The sequence below is a fragment of the Conger conger genome, chromosome 15 (genome assembly GCF_963514075.1).
Source record: "Conger conger chromosome 15, fConCon1.1, whole genome shotgun sequence".
Classification (NCBI taxonomy): Eukaryota; Metazoa; Chordata; class Actinopteri; order Anguilliformes; family Congridae; genus Conger; species Conger conger.
This window is the reverse complement of record NC_083774.1, coordinates 38,549,045-38,572,312: the sequence shown is the minus strand read 5'-3', so window position 1 is coordinate 38,572,312 and position 23,268 is coordinate 38,549,045. Positions and strand designations below refer to the sequence as shown.

General features: G+C 39.8%; 1 protein-coding gene across 1 annotated transcript in view; it reads left to right on the top strand.

The window, feature by feature from the left end:
- LOC133111125 (protein kinase C-binding protein NELL1-like) overlaps window positions 1-23,268 on the top strand; it is a 328,107-nt gene that overhangs the window by 127,004 nt on the left and 177,835 nt on the right. Inside the window, exons 5-7 of the mRNA XM_061221274.1 lie at window positions 13,328-13,424; window positions 19,115-19,187; window positions 20,157-20,239. Of these exons, the coding sequence (XP_061077258.1) occupies window positions 13,328-13,424; window positions 19,115-19,187; window positions 20,157-20,239 (253 nt within the window). The remainder of the gene's footprint in view (window positions 1-13,327; window positions 13,425-19,114; window positions 19,188-20,156; window positions 20,240-23,268) is intronic.

Sequence of the window (23,268 nt, the reverse complement as noted above, 5' to 3'; positions counted from 1 at the left end):
CGGGGGAAGCTGGGGACATGGAGTCCGAGTGGGCCATGTTCAAAGCCTCCATTGCAGAGGCGGCAAGCAGGAGCTGTGGCCAGAAGGTCATCGGTGCCTGTCGGGGCGTCAACCCAAGAACCCGCTGGTGGACACCAGCGGTGAGGGAGGCCGTCAAGCTGAAGAAGGAGGCCTTTCGGGCTTGGCTGTAGAGTGGCAGACCGGGGTAGTGGTCCCCATTTTCAAGAAGGGGGACCGGAGGGTGTGCTCCAATTACCGGGGTATCACACTCCTCAGCCTCCCTGGGAAAGCTTACTCTAGGGTACTGGAAAGGAGGCTCCGACCGACGGTCGAACCTCGGATTCAGGAGGAGCAATGTGGCTTCCGTCCTGGCCGTGGAACAGTGGACCAGCTCTTTACCTTGGCAGGGTTGCTGGCGGGGTCATGGGAGTTTGCCCATCCAGTCCACATGTGCTTTGTGGACTTCATAAATAGAAAGTATACTACCCAGATACTTTGAAGTATTCAAATGTATATTTGTAAGTAGTTCAATAAGTTTACTTAGTAATGAAAGTGAACTACCCAGATACTTTGAAGTATTCTAAAGTATACTTGTATGTAGTTCAGTACGTATACTAAAGAATGAAAGTGACCTACCCAGATACTTTGAAGTATTCTAAAGTATACTTGCAAGTAGTTCAGCAAGTCTACTTAATAATGAAAGTGAACTACCCAGATACTTTGAAGCATTCTACAGTATATTTGTAAGTAGTTCAGTAAGTTTACTTAGTAATGAAAGTGAACTACCCAGATACTTTGAAGCATTCTACAGTATATTTGTGAGTAGTTCAGTAAGTTTACTTAATAAATAGAAAGTATACTACCCAGATACTTTGAAGTATTCAAATGTATATGTGTAAGTAGTTCAATAAGTTTACTTAATAAATAGAAAGTATACTACCCAGATACTTTGAAGTATTCTAAAGTATACTTGCAAGTAGTTCAGCAAGTCTACTTAGTAATGAAAGTGAACTACCCAGATACTTTGAAGTATTCTAAAGTATACTTGCAAGTAGTTCAGCAAGTCTACTTAGTAATGAAAGTGAACTACCCAGATTATTTGAAGTATTCTACAGTATATTTGTATGTAGTTCAGTAAGTATACTAAAGAATGAAAGTGACCTACCCAGATACTTTGCAGTATTCTAAAGTATACTTGCAAGTAGTTCAGCAAGTCTACTTAATAATGAACGTGAACTACCCAGATACTTTGAAGTATTCAAAAGTATATTTGTAAGTAGTTCAGTAAGTCTACTTAATAATGAAAGTGAACTACCCAGATACTTTGAAGCATTCTACAGTATATTTGTGAGTAGTTCAGTAAGTTTACTTAATAAATAGAAAGTATACTACCCAGATACTTTGAAGCATTCTACAGTATATTTGTAAGTAGTTCAGTAAGTTTACTTAGTAAAGAAAGTGAACTACCCAGATACTTTGAAGCATTCTACAGTATACTTGCAAGTAGTTCAGCAAGTCTACTTAATAATGAAAGTGAACTACCCAGATACTTTGAAGCATTCTACAGTATATTTGTGAGTAGTTCAGTAAGTTTACTTAATAAATAGAAAGTATACTACCCAGATACTTTGAAGTATTCAAATGTATATGTGTAAGTAGTTCAATAAGTTTACTTAATAAATAGAAAGTATACTACCCAGATACTTTGAAGTATTCTAAAGTATACTTGCAAGTAGTTCAGCAAGTCTACTTAGTAATGAAAGTGAACTACCCAGATACTTTGAAGTATTCAAAAGTATACTTGCAAGTAGTTCAGCAAGTCTACTTAGTAATGAAAGTGAACTACCCAGATTATTTGAAGTATTCTACAGTATATTTGTATGTAGTTCAGTAAGTATAATAAAGAATGAAAGTGACCTACCCAGATACTTTGCAGTATTCTAAAGTATACTTGCAAGTAGTTCAGCAAGTCTACTTAATAATGAAAGTGAACTACCAAGATACTTTGAAGCATTCTACAGTATATTTGTGAGTAGTTCAGTAAGTTTACTTAATAAATAGAAAGTATACTACCCAGATACTTTGAAGTATTCTAAAGTATACTTGCAAGTAGTTCAGCAAGTCTACTTAGTAATGAAAGTGAACTACCCAGATACTTTGAAGTATTCAAATGTATATTTGTAAGTAGTTCAGCAAGTCTACTTAGTAATGAAAGTGAACTACCCAGATTATTTGAAGTATTCTACAGTATATTTGTATGTAGTTCAGTAAGTATACTAAAGAATGAAAGTGACCTACCCAGATACTTTGCAGTATTCTAAAGTATACTTGCAAGTAGTTCAGCAAGTCTACTTAATAATGAACGTGAACTACCCAGATACTTTGAAGTATTCAAAAGTATATTTGTAAGTAGTTCAGTAAGTCTACTTAATAATGAAAGTGAACTACCCAGATACTTTGAAGCATTCTACAGTATATTTGTAAGTAGTTCAGTAAGTTTACTTAATAAATAGAAAGTATACTACCCAGATACTTTGAAGCATTCTACAGTATATTTGTAAGTAGTTCAGTAAGTTTACTTAGTAAAGAAAGTGAACTACCCAGATACTTTGAAGCATTCTACAGTATACTTGCAAGTAGTTCAGCAAGTCTACTTAATAATGAAAGTGAACTACCCAGATACTTTGAAGCATTCTACAGTATATTTGTGAGTAGTTCAGTAAGTTTACTTAATAAATAGAAAGTATACTACCCAGATACTTTGAAGTATTCAAATGTATATGTGTAAGTAGTTCAATAAGTTTACTTAATAAATAGAAAGTATACTACCCAGATACTTTGAAGTATTCTAAAGTATACTTGCAAGTAGTTCAGCAAGTCTACTTAGTAATGAAAGTGAACTACCCAGATACTTTGAAGTATTCAAAAGTATACTTGCAAGTAGTTCAGCAAGTCTACTTAGTAATGAAAGTGAACTACCCAGATTATTTGAAGTATTCTACAGTATATTTGTATGTAGTTCAGTAAGTATAATAAAGAATGAAAGTGACCTACCCAGATACTTTGCAGTATTCTAAAGTATACTTGCAAGTAGTTCAGCAAGTCTACTTAATAATGAAAGTGAACTACCAAGATACTTTGAAGCATTCTACAGTATATTTGTGAGTAGTTCAGTAAGTTTACTTAATAAATAGAAAGTATACTACCCAGATACTTTGAAGTATTCTAAAGTATACTTGCAAGTAGTTCAGCAAGTCTACTTAGTAATGAAAGTGAACTACCCAGATACTTTGAAGTATTCAAAAGTATACTTGCAAGTAGTTCAGCAAGTCTACTTAGTAATGAAAGTGAACTACCCATATTCTTTGAAGCATTCTACAGTATATTTGTAAGTAGTTCAGTAAGTTTACTTAGTAATGAAAGTGAACTACCCAGATACTTTGAAGTATTCTAAAGTATACTTGCAAGTAGTTCAGCAAGTCTACTTAATAATGAAAGTTAACTACCCAGATACTTTGAAGTATTCAAAAGTATATTTGTAAGTAGTTCAGTAAGTTTACTTAATAAATAGAAAGTATACTACCCAGATACTTTGAAGTATTCAAAAGTATACTTGTAAGTAGTTCAGCAAGTCTACTTAGTCATGAAAGTGAACTACCCAGATACTTTGAAGCATTCTACAGTATATTTGTAAGTAGTTCAGTAAGTTTACTTAGTAATGGAAGTGAACTACCCATATACTTTGAAGTATTCTAAAGTATACTTGTATGTAGTTCAGTAAGTATACTAAAGAATGAAAGTGACCTACCCAGATACTTTGAAGTATTCTAAAGTATACTTGCAAGTAGTTCAGCAAGTCTACTTAATAATGAAAGTGACCTACCCAGATACTTTGAAGCATTCTACAGTATATTTGTGAGTAGTTCAGTAAGTTTACTTAATAAATAGAAAGTATACTACCCAGATACTTTGAAGCATTCTACAGTATATTTGTAAGTAGTTCAGTAAGTTTACTTAGTAATGAAAGTGAACTACCCAGATACTTTGAAGTATTCTAAAGTATACTTGTATGTAGTTCAGTAAGTATACTAAAGAATGAAAGTGACCTACCCAGATACTTTGAAGTATTCTAATGTATACTTGCAAGTAGTTCAGCAAGTCTACTTAATAATGAAAGTGAACTACCCAGATACTTTGAAGTATTCTAAAGTATACTTGCAAGTAGTTCAGCAAGTCTACTTAATAATGAAAGTGAACTACCAAGATACTTTGAAGCATTCTACAGTATATTTGTGAGTAGTTCAGTAAGTTTACTTAATAAATAGAAAGTATACTACCCAGATACTTTGAAGCATTCTACAGTATATTTGTGAGTAGTTCAGTAAGTTTACTTAATAAATAGAAAGTATACTACCCAGATACTTTGAAGCATTCTACAGTATATTTGTAAGTAGTTCAGTAAGTTTACTTAGTAATGAAAGTGAACTACCCAGATACTTTGAAGCATTCTACAGTATATTTGTGAGTAGTTCAGTAAGTTTACTTAATAAATAGAAAGTATACTACCCAGATACTTTGAAGCATTCTACAGTATATTTGTAAGTAGTTCAGTAAGTTTACTTAGTAATGAAAGTGAACTACCCAGATACTTTGAAGCATTCTACAGTATATTTGTAAGTAGTTCAGTAAGTTTACTTAGTAATGAAAGTGAACTACCCAGATACTTTGAAGCATTCTACAGTATACTTGCAAGTAGTTCAGCAAGTCTACTTAATAATGAAAGTGAACTACCAAGATACTTTGAAGCATTCTACAGTATATTTGTGAGTAGTTCAGTAAGTTTACTTAATAAATAGAAAGTATACTACCCAGATACTTTGAAGTATTCTAAAGTATACTTGCAAGTAGTTCAGCAAGTCTACTTAGTAATGAAAGTGAACTACCCAGATACTTTGAAGTATTCAAAAGTATACTTGCAAGTAGTTCAGCAAGTCTACTTAGTAATGAAAGTGAACTACCCAGATTCTTTGAAGTATTCTACAGTATATTTGTAAGTAGTTCAGTAAGTTTACTTAGTAATGAAAGTGAACTACCCAGATACTTTGAAGTATTCTAAAGTATACTTGCAAGTAGTTCAGCAAGTCTACTTAATAATGAAAGTTAACTACCCAGATACTTTGAAGTATTCAAAAGTATATTTGTAAGTAGTTCAGTAAGTTTACTTAATAAATAGAAAGTATACTACCCAGATACTTTGAAGTATTCAAAAGTATACTTGTAAGTAGTTCAGCAAGTCTACTTAGTCATGAAAGTGAACTACCCAGATACTTTGAAGCATTCTACAGTATATTTGTAAGTAGTTCAGTAAGTTTACTTAGTAATGGAAGTGAACTACCCAGATACTTTGAAGTATTCTAAAGTATACTTGTATGTAGTTCAGTAAGTATACTAAAGAATGAAAGTGACCTACCCAGATACTTTGAAGTATTCTAAAGTATACTTGCAAGTAGTTCAGCAAGTCTACTTAATAATGAAAGTGAACTACCCAGATACTTTGAAGCATTCTACAGTATATTTGTGAGTAGTTCAGTAAGTTTACTTAATAAATAGAAAGTATACTACCCAGATACTTTGAAGCATTCTACAGTATATTTGTAAGTAGTTCAGTAAGTTTACTTAGTAATGAAAGTGAACTACCCAGATACTTTGAAGTATTCTAAAGTATACTTGTATGTAGTTCAGTAAGTATACTAAAGAATGAAAGTGACCTACCCAGATACTTTGAAGTATTCTAATGTATACTTGCAAGTAGTTCAGCAAGTCTACTTAATAATGAAAGTGAACTACCCAGATACTTTGAAGTATTCTAAAGTATACTTGCAAGTAGTTCAGCAAGTCTACTTAATAATGAAAGTGAACTACCCAGATACTTTGAAGTATTCTAAAGTATACTTGTATGTAGTTCAGTAAGTATACTAAAGAATGAAAGTGAACTACCCAGATACTTTGAAGCATTCTACAGTATATTTGTAAGTAGTTCAGTAAGTTTACTTAGTAATGAAAGTGAACTACCCAGATACTTTGAAGTATTCTAAAGTATACTTGTATGTAGTTCAGTAAGTCCATCCATCCATCCATTATCTGAACCCGCTTATCCTGATCAGGGTCGCAGGGGGCTGGAGCCTATCCCAGCATACATTGGGCGAAAGGCAGGAATACACCCTGGACAGGTCGCCAGTCCATCGCAGGGCACACACACCACTCACTCACACATTCATACCTACGGGCAATTTAGACTCTCCAATCAGCCTAACGTGCATGTCTTTGGACTGTGGGAGGAAACCGGAGTACCCGGAGGAAACCCACGCAGACACGGGGAGAACATGCAAACTCCGCACAGAGAGGCCCCGGCCGACGGGGATTCGAACCCAGGACCTCCTTGCTGTGAGGCGGCAGTGCTACCCACTGCGCCATCCGTGCCGCCTAGTTCAGTAAGTATACTAAAGAATTAAAGTGACCTACCCAGATACTTTGAAGTATTCTAAAGTATATTTGTAAATAGTTCAGTAAGTTTACTTCGTAATGGAAGTGAACTACCCAGATACTTTGAAGTATTCAAAAGTATATTTGTCAGTAGTTCAGTAAGTTTACTTAGTAATAGAAGTGAACTACCCAGATACTTTGAAGTATACTTAAAGTTAACTTCGGTATACAATTTTTTCGTAAGGGTACAGTGATGAGGGGAAACTCAGATGATGCACCTGTATGATGCACGGCTGCCATCTGAACGCTCACCACACATTAGCTCAGGTACAGAGGGAGAGAACAGTGTATTGCCAATTGAATTGGGAGGATTTTGGTGGCCGACTCGTATTAGGCTCCATGAACATATTCTTCACAGTTTCAGTTTAATAATTCAGTTTATTTTTCATTTGCATTGTGACTATTTTTGAGATATATTGTTTTCTATATTTGCGGCCACTGCAAATGAGACTGCAGATGAAAATGGAGTGCTAAGTCATCAAAAAGAAACATGGCATCATTATTCTTCAACATTTTATTCGCTCCCTCACAAATAAATAAAGTGGCATACAATTAATACCATTAAGCCAGGCACGATAATAGAATCTGCAAATCTCCACTCGTATAAATCAGTCTGACGATAGCAAATGAATAGAACACAGAGACATATGGTTTGGCTGCTTTGGTGTATACATTTCTTGTGAACATTTGTTTTAGGCCTTTGCCTGAAGCTCTTATTGAATCTGCCATTAGGGCTCTTCTTCTGGTGTCTACCTGTTGTAATGAACCTTGTATGTTGAATGTAACATGGTTGTAACATTGCCACTAAAAGGTAATTGTGAGAATGTTGTGTCCGCTGGGCTTGTACACAACTGTAGACTTTCTGTTGCTGACACATGCAGTGACTAGTAAAGAGCTGTTCACATATGTAGTTAATTAGGTGTTATTTATTAATTATGTTATTTAATTAGGTAATTATGTAATGGCATGTTATGGTTGTAATGGATACCCATGTTCATTTTAAAGACTTTCAGTCAATCAGATCAAACCTCAGCAAACCCCTCTTGGGTTGCTCAAGTGTACTTGGTTGAGCTACAAATAAAGACTTCAGATGCAAAAACCTCAAAGTCCACCTGACATCTTTTGTTTTAAATAAGCAATTTTTATTTGTTTTCTATGTTCAGGTTCACAAATGTAACTTTAATTGTAATGAAAAGGTTATTCATCACTGAATAAAATGTAATTTTCCCAAAATTTTACTGCAAAACCCGTTATGTCCATCTGTGCTTTTTTTGCAGAAAAACGTCCACCTGTTTAGACAAGGCATGCAAAATCACCAAAGACACAACTGGAAACATTATAAATGATGAAAGCAGAATTTAAAATGGAAGATGAAACAAGGAAATATCCATGAATGTACCAAAGTTTTACAGATTACCAAAAGTGTCCAAATCTGTGACTTTTTAACCCTTATGTGCCCGGATTATGTTGAAAATGTAATTATTTACTTTGCTCCATCCAAAAAACAACATTGACAAGTAAGAGTATCGCATCAGGTTCTGTCTGAAAAAAAGACTAATCTTTTGCAGCAGAATACTATGGGTTAAGTTGGGTATTACCCCGCAGCTTGTTGAAAATGCAGTCACCGATCAGCCACAACATTAAAACCACCTGCTTAAACAAGTTTTTTCATGATTAAAAAAGCTTTAAACTTTATAATTCTTAAATGAAAATGGAAATCTTGAAAGCCCATTGGGAGGGGAGGTGCATTGTTTTGTTGTCTTGGTATGTACTGGTGTTCATGATGACATCTATCTTAACAGATGCTCTCGGACCTGTAGAAATTTGTAAATAAAGACCACCCACCATATTTAAAAATGCATGGCATCTAATACTACATCAGTTTCACCCTTCTTCCCTCCATTGGAATTACATGGTACCGCATGTGGTGAAACTTATGTAGGAATCGATCCCATGCATTTTGAAATAAGGCGGGTGGTCTTTATTTTTTTGAAATATGAAAAATTCTACAGGTCCTGGAGCACCCTTTAAGATAGACGTAATCATGAACACCAGTACGTACCAAGATATTTAAATCGCAAAACAATGCAGTTCACACGATTTTAATTTTAATTTTAAGAATTACACTTTTGAATGCAATTCACATATATAAGTACACATATCACATAATGAAATACTACATGTTTATAGACAGATTTTTACAGTTAAAAGCATTTGGTTTGAGCAGGTTTAAGCAGATGTTGTGGCTGATCGGTGCACACAGTGCTCTTTCATTCTTGTTCATTTTAATGCACTCTGGGCATGGAAATGACATTAAATTAATGACAAACGATATGGTCCTTCTTTCTGTGATGGACCAAATTAAAGGTACAATAGGTAAGATTTTTGTGTAAAAGCATTGTTACAAGACCATTGTAAATCCCGTCCTATGACTGAAAAAGGCTCACTGACATGTTGACTCACCCTCTGCCTGTGCTTATAGTCCTTAAATTTGTTTGGTTTGAGGGTGTTTGTTGTTCAATTTCCTCTCTTGACCATTAGAAGTCCCAAAGGCCACGATTAGGCCTGACAAACCTTCATCAAGTGATGAACATGATATTGTTTCTGTATGAAAAGGTAGCCTAATGCAACTGATATGTTTATTATTATTTCCTCTGGGTACTCTGGTTTCCTTCCACAGTCTAAAGACATGCAGGTTAGGCTGATTGGAGAGTCTAAATTGCCCGTGGGTATGAGTGTGTGAGTGAATGGTGTGTGTGCCCTGCAATGGACGTTCTGATAAAATGAACTCTGATTTCTAAAATTTGTGATCACATTGTAATGTTTCCCTTATTAAGCAGCATTTTTTTTTGTCTAGGCGAAGGGGGAGCCTCTTATCTTGCTGTTGCTGTAAAATAAACAAACACTGCTTTTGTTGTATAGACCACAGCTTTAAATGTCTGACGACATTTCGACATACTCACACGATGTAATCCTCCATAATCAGTTTCATATGATTAAACCGGGTCGGTTATTTTCGTCCAATAAAAAGTTACCTAATGTGCTGTAAATGATTTTGTACATGTTCGGAATATTTGCTGACTAACTGGCCTCGTTAACTTGCCCTTCTTGCCCAGTTACTCCGTTTGCTGGACGGCCAACTCAAGGAAGAGTCATAGTGGTTCCAAACTTCACAATTACTGATGACACTGTGCTCCTGGGAACACTCAAGGCTTTAGAAATGGTTTCATACCCTTCCCCTGATCTATGCCTCACTACAATTTTATTGCGTAGCCCTGTTCCTTGGACTTCATTTCATGGTTTTTGTCCTGACATGAAGTGTGAATGGTGGACCTTATATACACAGGTGTGTGCCCTTATAAACTATGTCCTTTCAATTAGATTTGCCACAGTTGCACTCCAGTCAAGTTCTAGACACATCAAGGATAATTAAAGCCAACAGGTTGCACCTGACCACAATTTTAAGTGCGACAGCAAAGGGTCTGAATACTTATGTAAATGAGAGATTTCAGTTTTAGATTTTTTATAAATTTGCTCAATTTTCTAAAAACATGTTTTCACTTTATCATTATCAATTATTGAGTATATATGGATGGGCAAAAAATGTCAATTATATCCATTTAAAATTAAATCTACAACACAATAACATGTGAAAAAAGTGAAGGGGTCTGAATACTTTCTGAAGCCACTGTATATCAGGGTTCTCCATATAACTTTTAAACAGAGTGGTGCTCAGTCCCTTGTGTTTGATGCAGGCACACAGTGCAAAAAAAAAAGATTCCACTTCCACTGTTTGACCTGCTCTACCTTTGTTTCAGTAATACTGAGAAGACAAACCCCTCAAAGTAAATATGACTGTCCAAAAAATCCAGAAGACAATTAAACTGAAGGCAACTGTTCGATTCGAATTGAATCTGAGAGTGCTTAGGAGACTTCTCTAAGTGGCAATATTAAATGACACAGTCTCTATCTTTTCAAGTGAGTACCATCTTTCAAAAGCATTATTTTCAGTTTCTGGCCCCATGAAGAGAACCATGTCAAGCCTATTTTAAGGCAGCCTGAATGACTAGTGGGTGGCACCGTATGCTTTTAAATAGCTGCCGAGGTGGTAACACTGTATGACTCCCCAATTTCAGAGAGTGTGAGATGAGTCAATTCCTCTGCTCTCTATAAATGTGCATCACTTTGATCCATGCAAACCCCACTGACAATTTCAAAAGAAAGAATCGCATTGAATCCCATTAAAATGAATTTGTGTTTCCTACACTCTTGACAAACAAATTCAATTATTCTACCTAGAAAGCACACTTGTTTTTCCTAAAAGGGATGGTTCACATTTTTTTTGCATAGCAATTTTACATTTACATTTCAATTTTGGGGGTATGAAATGAAGGACATTTTAGCTATTGTTGAAGCTTCTCACCACTTACCGGCTTTACAATAGCTGTGATAAGGGCATTCCAGGACGCATAGTTGATGGGTAACCAATTTTGATTACAGGCATTGACACCCATGCAAAACCATTTGTAAATTATTTTAGAAAACTTGCAGTGTCCACATTACTGAAGTAGCTCTGCGAATGATGTGGAATCATTCCAAAAAAGCTATGCTGAGAGCTTATTACTTCATGGCTTGGGAAGAACTTGTTTGTGGGGTGTGGTGGCAAAGGGAATTGTCCGCTACAATTCTGTTTCCACATTTAGCATCCCGCCTTTACAGTCTGACGTGTAAACATCGCCTTTGTCTGTCGCAGTGCTTTTCCCTTTCTTCAGTACATGGACCTGGTACTGGGGGGGGGTCTCTTATTGCAATGTATGTCATTTCAGCGACCCCAAACTCACATCATACTTTAATTGTTCATGTCTCTTTCAGGGGGCTGAGCTCCCTGTGTCTCCCCTTTAATTTGAACGCTGATTATATGTAAGTGGGGACCAGGAAACACAATAATTTATCTTACTTATCTCTGGCCTTCCCCATAACATTTACCACAAAGTAAATGTTTTCCTTCACCTGGACAAACTACATGAAATGGTAAGCGTGGCTTTTATTTTCAGTCTATAGGCCAGGCTAATGGACAGGAAACATACCAGCTGTATCAATACTGTTCAACCCGGGGTGTCTCGGTGGCGCAGCCTGTAGAGCACTAACCGCATGCTCATTGCGAGCCGCAACGTCGGCGGTTCGAATCCGACCGTCTGACATTTGTTGCATGTCTTCCCCTCTCTCTTGCTCCCATTCTTCCTGTCTCTCTATACTATATACTGTCCAATAAAGCTGAAAAAGGCCTAAAAAATATCAAAAAAATAATAATACTGTTCAACCCCTTAAGTATTGCACTTTTTCTTGACACAAGCTTAAAAATGACATACCCAAAATAAAATGGTTACTCTTCTTGAACCCTTTTGACTTCAGGCATCCTGGTATCTTCTGAACAGTAACCCGTTGGTGCTTGTTCTTTAAGAGTTAAATTACTGCCATTAATACTGAAACAAAGTTCCATCCATCCATCCATCCATCCATCCATCTATCCATATCCATCCATCCATCCATCCATCCATCCATCCATCCATCCATTATCTTAACCAGCTTATCCTGAACAGGGTCGCTGGAGCCTATCCCAGCATACATTGGGCGAAAGGCAGGAATACACCCTGGACAGGTCACCAGTCCATCGCAGGGCACACTCACTCACACACTCACACACTCACTCACTCACTCACACACTCACGCACTCACTCACACACTCACACACTCACACACTCACACACTCACACACACACACTCACACACTCACACACTCACACACTCACACACTCACACACACACACACTCACACACTCACACACTCACACACACACACACTCACACACTCACACACTCACACACACACTCACACACACACTCACACACACTCACACACACTCACACACACACTCACACACACACTCACACACACACTCACACACACTCACACACACACTCACACACACACTCACACACACTCACACACACACTCACACACACACTCACACACACACTCACACACTCACTCACACACTCACACACTCACTCACACACTCACACACTCACACACTCACTCACACACTCACACACTCACTCACACACTCACTCACACACTCACACACTCACACACTCACACCTATGGGCAATTTAGACTCTCCAATCAGCCTTTGGACTGTGGGAGGAAACCCGGAGTACCCGGAGTACCCGGAGTACCCGGAGTACCCGGAGGGTACCCACGCAGACACGGGGAGAACATGCAAACTCCGCACAGAGAGGCCCTGGCCAACGGGGATTCGAACCCAGGACCTCCTTGCTGTGAGGTGGCAGTGCTACCCACTGCACCATCCGTGCCACCCTACAGAAGCTCAAACACAGTAAAAGTTTTTTTTGCTCACTGAAAACATTTTCAGTTTTTGACTGGATACAGATTATTGTACGTTACAGATAAGAATCAGAAATGGGTTGTGTTTGGTTTGCATTCTTTGTGGGCGGAGTTTGCAGTGATTGTGATGATACTCTTGGAGGGTGATGGGACTTGCCTCACAGGGAGCAGCTGAGGCTCAAAGCCACAGGATGTAACACCGCTTCCTGTGCATTGTCCAGCACCTGCCATTGGCTGCTGCAGCCTCATCATGCCGTCTGCCAATCCTGTCCCAGCTTGTTATACTACACAAAGTACCAGGATGCCAGGCTGGCCTGTTCCTGTTGTGACGAGGGGAAAACGGTGCAGTTGTGAAAGGTTTGTCTCTGCTCTCTGCAGGATCTATGAACGTGTGATCGACCCCCCACAGACAGACCTGACCCCCGGCAGCGGAGTGTGGCTGGGCCAGCACAGCCATAAACACGGCCTGTTCAAGGTACAGCCATCGGCCTGAGGAAGAGCACCCCGCACCCATGGTCCTGGAGAGCTGCAGAGTGGGCTGGGGTCCTCAGCCCTGGTCCTAGAGAGCCGCAGGGTGTGCTGGGGTCCTCAGTCCTGGTCCTGGAGAGCAGCAGGGTGTGCTGGGGTCCTCAGACCTGGTCCTGGAGAGCAGCAGGGTGTACCCAGTAAACCAAGTGAAGGGAGTTTGCTGCTTAATCAACTGCTTCCATTGGACACTGCAGTGCTGAGCAACAAAAAAGCAGCAGACCCTGTGGCTCTCCGGGACTGAAGCTTTATTGTTTATTTGTATCCCCATTTGTTGTTGCCTTCATTCCTGGGATGCACATAAAGAATATACACTCACTGAGCACTTTATTAGGAACAACTTTACAACCATCACAATGGGGGAAAATGCGATCTAAGTGACTTTGACCATGGAACAGTCTCTAGAGTTTACAAAAATCCAGTGAGCGGCGGTTCTGCGAGCCAAAACGCCTTGTTAATGAGAGAGGTCAGAGGAGAAGGGTCAGACTGTTCTAAGCTGACAGGAAGGTGACAGTAATGCAAATAACCACACATTACAACAGTGGTATGCAGAAGAGCATCTCTGAACACACAACACATCAAAACTAAATATCTAATAAAGTGCTCACTGAGTGTACATACATTCACAATACACAAGCACATACCCAGCTATATCCATAGTTTTAGACCTCTGCATTGTATGTGACTATGTAGTTTAGTCATCCAATAAAACAAGTATCATGATAAATGAAAATGCATTTTCTATAATTAGCCTCATCTCCAGTTATCAAGGCACTAATGGAAGGACAGGGACCCGGGTGTTTATCCAGGATAGCTGGAATTCCTGAATTAATCTGTTCTCATTTCCTTGAAAAATACAGTGCAGGAAAATACTGAGTTTTGTTTTTGTTACTTCCCTGACTTGATAGGCTTTGTATCACACAACCGCTACCTATTTACTTTCAGGTTAACAGAAGTGTGCGGTCTGTTGAAATGTTCAAACTTTAACTCAGGAGGTCTCGTTCTTTGAAGCCACCAGTGAGAAGCAAAATGGTTGGTGGAGTCTGTGTGAAGTGTTTGTTAAGACCCCAGGCGTGCGTGTGGAGGCAGAGAGAGGCTCCTCTACTCGCTGTTCACATCTGTGTGACACAGCAGGCTGAGTTACGCGGATTCACTGCCTCCAGTAAGATGGCCAGGGAGGGGCTGTGACCGCCTGTCACTCCCCTTCTGTGGATTCTCAGTCGCAGTCAGCTAAAGTGCATCATCATGTGCATAGCAACAACCGAATGTAAACGCAAGCTAAATGTCATGGCAACTCCAGTATTAAGGCGAGGGGGTACTCCTTAAGATAGCTCTGTAATGGAACAAGCGAATGGAAACGTGATATAACGGACTATACATTGATGTCTCCTGTAGAAAAGGGAGGGAAACAGCTGTTCAGCTCATTCAGTAAGTGGCTGAGAGTTTTCCATGAACAAAATTAAACTTGCATTGAGACAGTTATCCAGGTAATGCTGTGTGGCGGACACAGTCTTACACATTTTGGATATGGATGTATTAACGTGTACATATTAACGTATTAACACAGTTAACCAGGTATTAACGTGTACGTATTAACGTATTAACACAGTGCTTTTGGAAATGATGTGGTAACAAGGAAATTAATTTGAGCCATGCGAAAACTGAAAAAATAAATGTATTTCCACATCTCAGCATTAGGAATGATTGCCTCCTCAGAGGGATGATAAAGCAGTATAATGGAAAGACAGTAAGAATGGAAAAGTGCAGTTTCCTGCCCCTGAACCAGCTCTCCTGTGTGCTGATTTTCAGCCTCTTTCTGCTGTGCATCTCTAACATGGATTCCTATGGAAGCTGCTCAGTGGTGCATGAAGCCCGTTCATGAAGGCGGCCATGCTGGACTGTGGGGCTTTTGGGCACCAGAGCAGTACACTGGGTACCAAACAGAAAGGGATGGAGAGGAACTTTGAAAATCTTTTTTTCTGTATGGCTCAGAAAAAGAGGGAGTTTAGTGTGAAGAAATTTTTGAATTTAAAAGTACTGTCAAAGGGTATATTCACAGGTTTCAGACTTCAACAAGGAAATTATGTTTCTGGCACCAACAGCTTATTATGCTGCAATACCTCCAGTAACCAGTGGAATGTGCAAGCTTCTGGGGCAATGTTAATCTCAGGTCCCCTGTTAATGAAGGACAGCAGTGGCTCCCCCTGTAGGTCAGAGCAGAGCAGTGCAGAAGGCACAGGGGTCACTGCCCCACCCCTCAGCACAGAACTTCTGAGAGTTTATAGCTTTTATTACAGCACCGGCTCCAATAACAAAGCGGTACAACAATCAATAGTCAGCACATAGTGCCATTGTTCCTCCCCGGCTGCAACAGGATCTGCAGAGTAATGGAAGTGGAGGAACAGCCAAGGGTGATAAACAATAACTTCATGAATCTGGACACGCATCGCTCACAAAACCTCTCTCTCTCATATACGCACACACACTGTCATACAAACTCTCTCTCTCATATACACACACACTCTCATACAAACTGTCTATCACACACACTCACACACAATCACACACACTCTCACACAAACTGTCTCTCTCATATATACACACACACACACACACACTCTCTCTCACACAAACTCTCTCTCCCTTTCATAACATTTTTATTTACAAATGAAAACATGAAACCACAATTCCAATATATTACATTACAAGGTATTTAGCAGACTCTCTTATCCAGAGCAATGTACAACGAAGTGCAGATTGACCAATACTCTAATACAGTAAAAATATAGTGGAAAAAAATACTGGTAGTTACAGGTACGGTAATGCTGGTTTTCATCTACCATATATCTACATATATAGTGGGGAAAACCTCTTTGCCTGCCTGATCCATCCCTGGCAATCATCAGCTGATATATCTGGGCATCCGGCATCCATGTTCTGTTATAGTTTTTTTTGATTGCTAACTGGTTATTTTAGCAAAAACTCCAAATGATTACTTCAGCTCTCAGAGGACCAACACTTTTAACACATGCTGCAAATAGTCAAATAGAGGGAACATTTTCTGCAAATCTCTACAAACAAATGTCCTCATGAATCACTGATTACACACAGTTCTCATACAACAAACACCAGCAGTCAAAACAAGTCATCACAACCTAAACTCAGATAACATACATTTCTCCATGTGCAAACACTGTGCAAAATTGTTAACACACCTGTCACAATCTCAGGATCAATAAACAGAGTGTCTGTGTGCTTTTGAACAATGGATCATCAAACTGGACAAGCTGCCTAAAGAGCTACAGAGTACTGTAGTGCCTTACTGTAAATTACTGTAAAGAATATCTTTCATTGTGGTAAAGTGTGTGTAAAGACACTGCATACTCTAGTGCCTGGGGTTTAACCTGAAGAAAAGGCAGAGAAGAAGAAGAAATATGATTGGCCAGCATGCCACTGTTGAGGTGCCAAGACAACAAGGAGGTAACATGAGCCAATGTGCCTCCATCTGCCAGTGGGGTGTCCACCACCACCATGCCTTACAACATTAATTATTACCTGACACTCGACAAGGGTTTTCCGGAGTGCACAGTCATTGGCTTTCCTTTCAATCTGATTGCAGGTGTATCCCAATCTCTTGATATCTGCCTGGAGATCTCGCCAGGTGTTCTTTTCCTCTTCCCTTGAGGGTTCCATATCAGGGCTTGTCTGGTGGTGTCTGCAAAGTCTACATCATCCAGCTGTGTCCACACTATCCACTGAATTCTGTTCTTTCTTCCTTTGGTGGTTATCCTCATTTTCCAGTCGATGGCCAGTAGAAACAGGAATGGAGAAAGTAGGCATCCTTGTCTGACCCTGGTCTTAATCTCAAACTGGTTATTAAATTGTCCTTTGTGTATCACTCTGCAAGTCATTCCAGCATAGCTATTCTTGATTAGGTTCACCAGCTCAGTGGGCACTCTGAGATGTCTCAAAAGCTTCCAAAGGGTCTCCCTGTTTACACTGTGGAACACAAAGTCGACATACAGTGAGGAATTCCACTCTAAAGATTGCTCAACGATAATACGAAGGGTGGTAATCTGGTTCGATTGACGGCAAGTGACATAAATTGGCTTGTGCCATAAATATGGAGCACTGAACTTGGCCTGTTATTATGTATTGAATGCACTATTCACATCAGTTTTTATAGTAACATTAATGCAGATCATTTGGCAGTCCCATGTTCTACTGTCAACGGGCAAAATGTAGATGGATAAAACAATTTTACATCTGCAAAGGAGGCTATGCAATTCAGTCCGTAATGACTGGAATGACATTAGATTTGCTGAGCACATTCAAACTCCCCCCATGACCTTTCCTCTAGTGCCACCATCAGGCCAAACATATCTTTGAAAGTATTGACTGGGTTTGGAAGACATCTGCTGTGCACACATTGTCTGAGGGAAGGTTGTTGTGTTGTGGTGGAGGTATGTGATCTACATGCAGTGCATTCTCGCTGAATTTCAATTCCTTGTTGAAGTTATTTATTCAGTGACTGTTGGCACAATTTATCAGATCTGGAGTAATGATTATGGAACTATGGGTGGATACCTTACCTGATCAAGTGGAGCTCTCAGTCAAGGTTGTAATCATGGAAAAGTTTATTTTGCCAAGCGGAAATTATTTTGAGATTGTTTAGCTCATTTGAATACTGTGACATTTATCCCTTTGGTTTTTAATCATATTCAGTTCATTTGAATTATACCCTATCTGTGTTACAACCCCTATACCCAATCTGTTTTACCCCGTCGGAAGTAGCTAAAGACAAAATGTGATTTAATATCGAAACACATATCGAAGGTCATTCACATTGCACTGTTCGACAGCGGCACATAGTCTCTATCGCACAATCACCCATGCCAACCAAATAAGCTCTGCCTGTTACTCCACCACAGACTGACATTGCACAGTTTACCTTGGCAGACTTGTCATTCATGAACAAGTGTGTTTGGCTGCTCAAGTATACAAAAGACAATCTGCCCCATTATTTGCTGTTGGCTGACTGCAGACTTGGGGGCTGTGAGCCACGGCTCAAAATGGTGACTGACAGAGAGAACCTCCCCATCCTCATAGCCCTGTCACTCAAAGTCTCGCATGGCCACCAAGCTGGAGAGGAACATGGCTGCCTGTCAGCTCCCATGAATGGTCCAGTTAAAGTTACACAGGTGATCCAGGAGAATTACAGTGGTTTGACCACAGTGATGATGCAAATGTGAGCTCTATCTGGCCAAATTCTGGTTGTGAAGAAAATTATGACACCAAATATTACTTGAAAATGACAAAATTACATTTGTTTTCAGTGTTGATTAAAAGTTGCGGCCTCAATGTACCAGTTACTGAACTTGTGATTATAGCTTTTATTATAAACCAAATGTCTCAAAACATAGGCCTACTTTACTGTATTATCTTACATTGCGATCAACATCTGCAAGGGAACAGGATCCATATATAGTGTTATATATAGTGTTACTTATCTGTGAAACAGATTTTATAAGACCTTTTGTGTTCATAACATGTGCAGGTGGCTAACACCAATTAGTTCCCTAGTGGCAAAATTATCTTTTTTAAAGTAATAAAATCCCTCTCTGTCCTTCTTTCTCCCAGGGGACTATCCAGGATGTGAAATTAATTTTTGCTCCGAACGGATACATTACACAATGCCCCAACTTGAACCGTAGTAAGTATCTCGGATTTCCGAAATCAGACATAATTTTGGATTTTTCCCTTGGTTCTCGGGCTGTGTTATTACATCATTGCTCATGTCTATTTCATAAATTTCAACACTTGCAGATTGATGTGTTCTGAATGTGCCCATTAACCAACTGCAAATATTTTATCACAAATGGTTTTCAAACAAGTTTTTCAGTGGAATTAGTTGGCTCACAAAAGATGAACCCTCAGCTGTAGGTTCCTTTAACAATGGGAAGTAATTGCAATTTCCTCCTGAAGGTAAGACTATTGTGAAATGGGACCCATGGCTCATGGAAAATAAAGATCTTTTGTGCAAAACATTTGATGAAGAAAGCAATGCAATTTAAAGATATGAGTTTTTGACAGTTGCACTGAAGATGAGAGGAGACTAAAACAGTTTAGTTTGTGTTGGGAATTTGAGCCCCATATACTAAATCGACCAAAAGACTAAATGTACATATGCTGTAAATGAACCAGTCCGTATTTTTGTTGTTCTGCCGTGACTTGTCAGAAGGAAAGTAAGATGAAACCCTCTTAGGCACTAGTGAAGGAAGATTCTTTTCCATTTCCCAAAAGTTTCTAATTGGAAAAATACATTTAATACGAAGAAAGGGATGTTTGGGTTCTGGGCCACTGCTTTGACCTGAAAGCAGCCATCCATAGCCTTTCTGAAATTACATGTAATTTTCTTTTCTGGACATTCACTGTTACTGCTGTCTCAACCCTAGTCTCTCTCTTTGTTTCTCTCTCTCTCTCTCTCTCTCTCTCTCTCTCTCTCTATTTCTCCTTCTCTCTCTGTTTCACCCTCGTTCTCACCAACCCTCTATCTCCCCCTCTCTCCCTCTCTCTCATGCTCTCTCCCCTCCTATCTTCTTCTCTCTTTCTCTCACTCTCTTTCTCACCCTCACCCCATCTCTCACTCTCTCTCCCTCCCCCTCTTCTTTTCTCTATTGAGCCTGTCCAACCTGCAGTGACTTCCTGAGCCTGGTGCAAGGCATTATGGATCTGCAGGAACTTCTGGCTAAAATGACCATAAAGGTGAGGACCAGTGTTGGCCAGTATGAAACCAGGAGGCTCATTCCCACTGCTCCTAATCAGTTTCAGGGGCTACTGTGTATGTGAATGAACAGTGGCTATCATAATGCTAATCTGGACCAGGAAACTGCCATTAGGCTAATCTGGAGAAATGGAAGAAATGGAGAAACAGTTGGTTATACATTATAAAAATTTGGTAACATTTCTAGTTGTGAAATAAGACTGACACACACGCACTTGCCTCCATACACTGTGATGGTTTGCCTTGCTCAGTTGGGCATTACCTCTTGGGCTGTGAGAGGGGGCTCCTGGCACATTCATGACTCCCTTGTATAGTCAGACATTCTTTATAATGTCATATTCTCTCTCCCCTCAGTTTATCAGCTCGTTCAGTGTTAGTAGAACTGGAGGCAGACTCGGCTGGTGAATGTCGTTCATCACTCTCTTTTGTTATTCACAATGCAAGGTATATGGTAGTGGGAAAACAGGAATGCTCTCAGAAGTAAAAGGAATCCCGCATCTTCCTGTAGCTAGGGGATATAGATTGGATTCATGTGCCTCCCTTGTTCGGGTCGCTGAGACTCAACATTATTTCTGGCAGTTTGATCACTCTCCCTGAAATTCTCTCTCACCTCTTATCAGCTATGTCCCATTTGGGTTAGCTGGAGGCAGAGTCTGCCTTGCGCATTTACTTAAATTTTCACTTCATTCTATGTTTTGCTTTCAGTCATTTATCCAAAGAGTACATGTTAGCCGGAGAACTGTTTTCCTCTTATTCAAATAGAGATGCAGAAATGCCTTTTAATTTGGGCTAGAGTTTTCGCCCTGGGCTGGGGTTATTTCTGTGTGATGGCGCTGCCCTTATTACTGCAGCGATGTTGTGTGCTTTCTGTGCTCGCCTCGGTTTAGTAGCTCTGTCACTAAAGAAGAGCTTATTTTGGTCTAGGCTTTTCTGTTATTCACAAACCACATATATGATTAACCACTCTGTCACTATTAGTGGATGTCACATGTCATTTAGAACATCCTACTTAACTCTGTTGTGCTGTGTGTAGGATTGTAAGCTAGAGTGTAGAGTCTGCTGCTCTATATGCCATACAGTTAGCGAGGCAGGGATGCTTCGCAGCTTTGTACTTGGATGGGGGCTTGTGCCTATTCCCTTCTCACCTCGTTTTGGTAGCTCTCTCACTGCTAGTAGGAGCTAGAGGCAGAGTTTGCTGGGTGTACAGCTTTCATCAAGACCTGCCACATCACCAAGCTAGGTAGATGTTGAGTTAAGCAGTCACTTTATCTACTGGTTGTTCCTCACCTGTGTGCACTCCTGGGATTACTAGAGGAGTGTGAGGCGGAGGGTTGCTTAGGTGATTTTGGTCATTTGTCAGTCCAGCGCTCTATTTCTGTTTCTGATTCTCACTCCCTTCTTTCAGGGTAGCTTTATGTGGGCAATTTGCCAGGGAACCTTGTCCTTATTTAAGTTGCACTTTATTGACTACCTCATGGTCCGTGGGTAACTTAAAGTTCCCCTTCACGGTTGCACTTGGTCCTTGGACCGCACGCTCTCACTCTTCACAAAAGCTTCCTTCCCATAAGGCATCACTGACTGTAGGTTTGACACATGCAGACATGGATACAGTCCAGAGAACGCCCCCCGGGTAAGCAGTCATTCAAATGATGTTAGCTAAATATTTAAATAACTCACTTTCGACTTAGTCGACTCGCTGCACTGTATCTGATCCCAGTTCCTTCAACGTCTCCAGTTAAATCACTTGCTGACAAACATGGAGAAATGGCATATATATTGTCCACCATTTTCCATTCAGGACATGATTAATCTATGTACTTAGTGCTTACCGTTTTACAGAAATGCCGTTTCACATTGTGAACATTTGCTGTTTTGCTGCTGACTAGTCTTAAGGTGTAATTTACTGGGTACAGTGAAAAACACATTCATGACACATTCATGTTATTTTTATTGTTGGGGGGGTGGGGAGGTAGAGCAGGGGGCATTCTGCACACAACATTGTAGGGACTACAACTTCCACATTCCCACAGGAAAATTCTGCAACGTCCACAACGAATGACGTCTAACTTGGTTCAGCCAATCCCGTAATGGCGGGAGCAATAAACTTTCCCGTATAAGAGCAAGACACGTTCTTGGGATCTCGCTCTTCTGTTCTTCTGCTTCTTCTGCTTCTTCTCTTCGACACACCCCTTTGGCCATTCGCTTCAGCTCATCTGCTCCGAGACTCGGACAGAGGCTGAATGCTGCACAGCGCACTACCAGGCCTACGGACACACCCAGTTACCTTGCGGTAACTACGTGGCCTATAGTGAGTGGAAATTGTTGTACGCGAAACGCTACATCAATTTACCCCAATAAAGCTCAACAACGAAACAGCAACAAACTTTTACACCTGGAAAAGGACCAGCGGATCAGACGACAACGCGCTGCTAAGACGGGAACACCCCAGCCTGCGCATCTCTCCCGGTCACCATTCACAGCACCATCGCCGCTTCTACAAGGACAGCATGTCTTTTGGATCCAGCAATGTGTATGGACTCAGTAAGAGAACAAACATTCAGGCATAGCCAGTGTTTAGTTTAGTCTTAACTGTTTTTGTGAATCTGTGTTTCAATATTTACCATCCTACCATTGTAATGTGTTTGGTTAGCTACATATATATGTACGTGAATTGATTAGCCGTCTTTTGCGCATATATAGAGTAAAACTATGCAAGTAGTCCCTTCTCACAGCTAACTCTAACTCATTACCACACCCAGAACTCTAGCTTACTCAAGCTAGCTACTCCCACCTTTCCTTTGTTCAAGCGACACGCGCGCCCACACACATACACGCCCTAACTTAACCTACTAATTCCCGTTAGTTCTGTTATGTGTTTGTATGTTTGTTTAATAAATATATTTTATTAAACCCCGGTGTCCGTTTTGGAATCGCATAGACATGAGAGCCGAGTTAAAGCAGTCTTTCGAAGAACTTCCAACCTTCAGGTTATCGGTATGTTTAATCATTA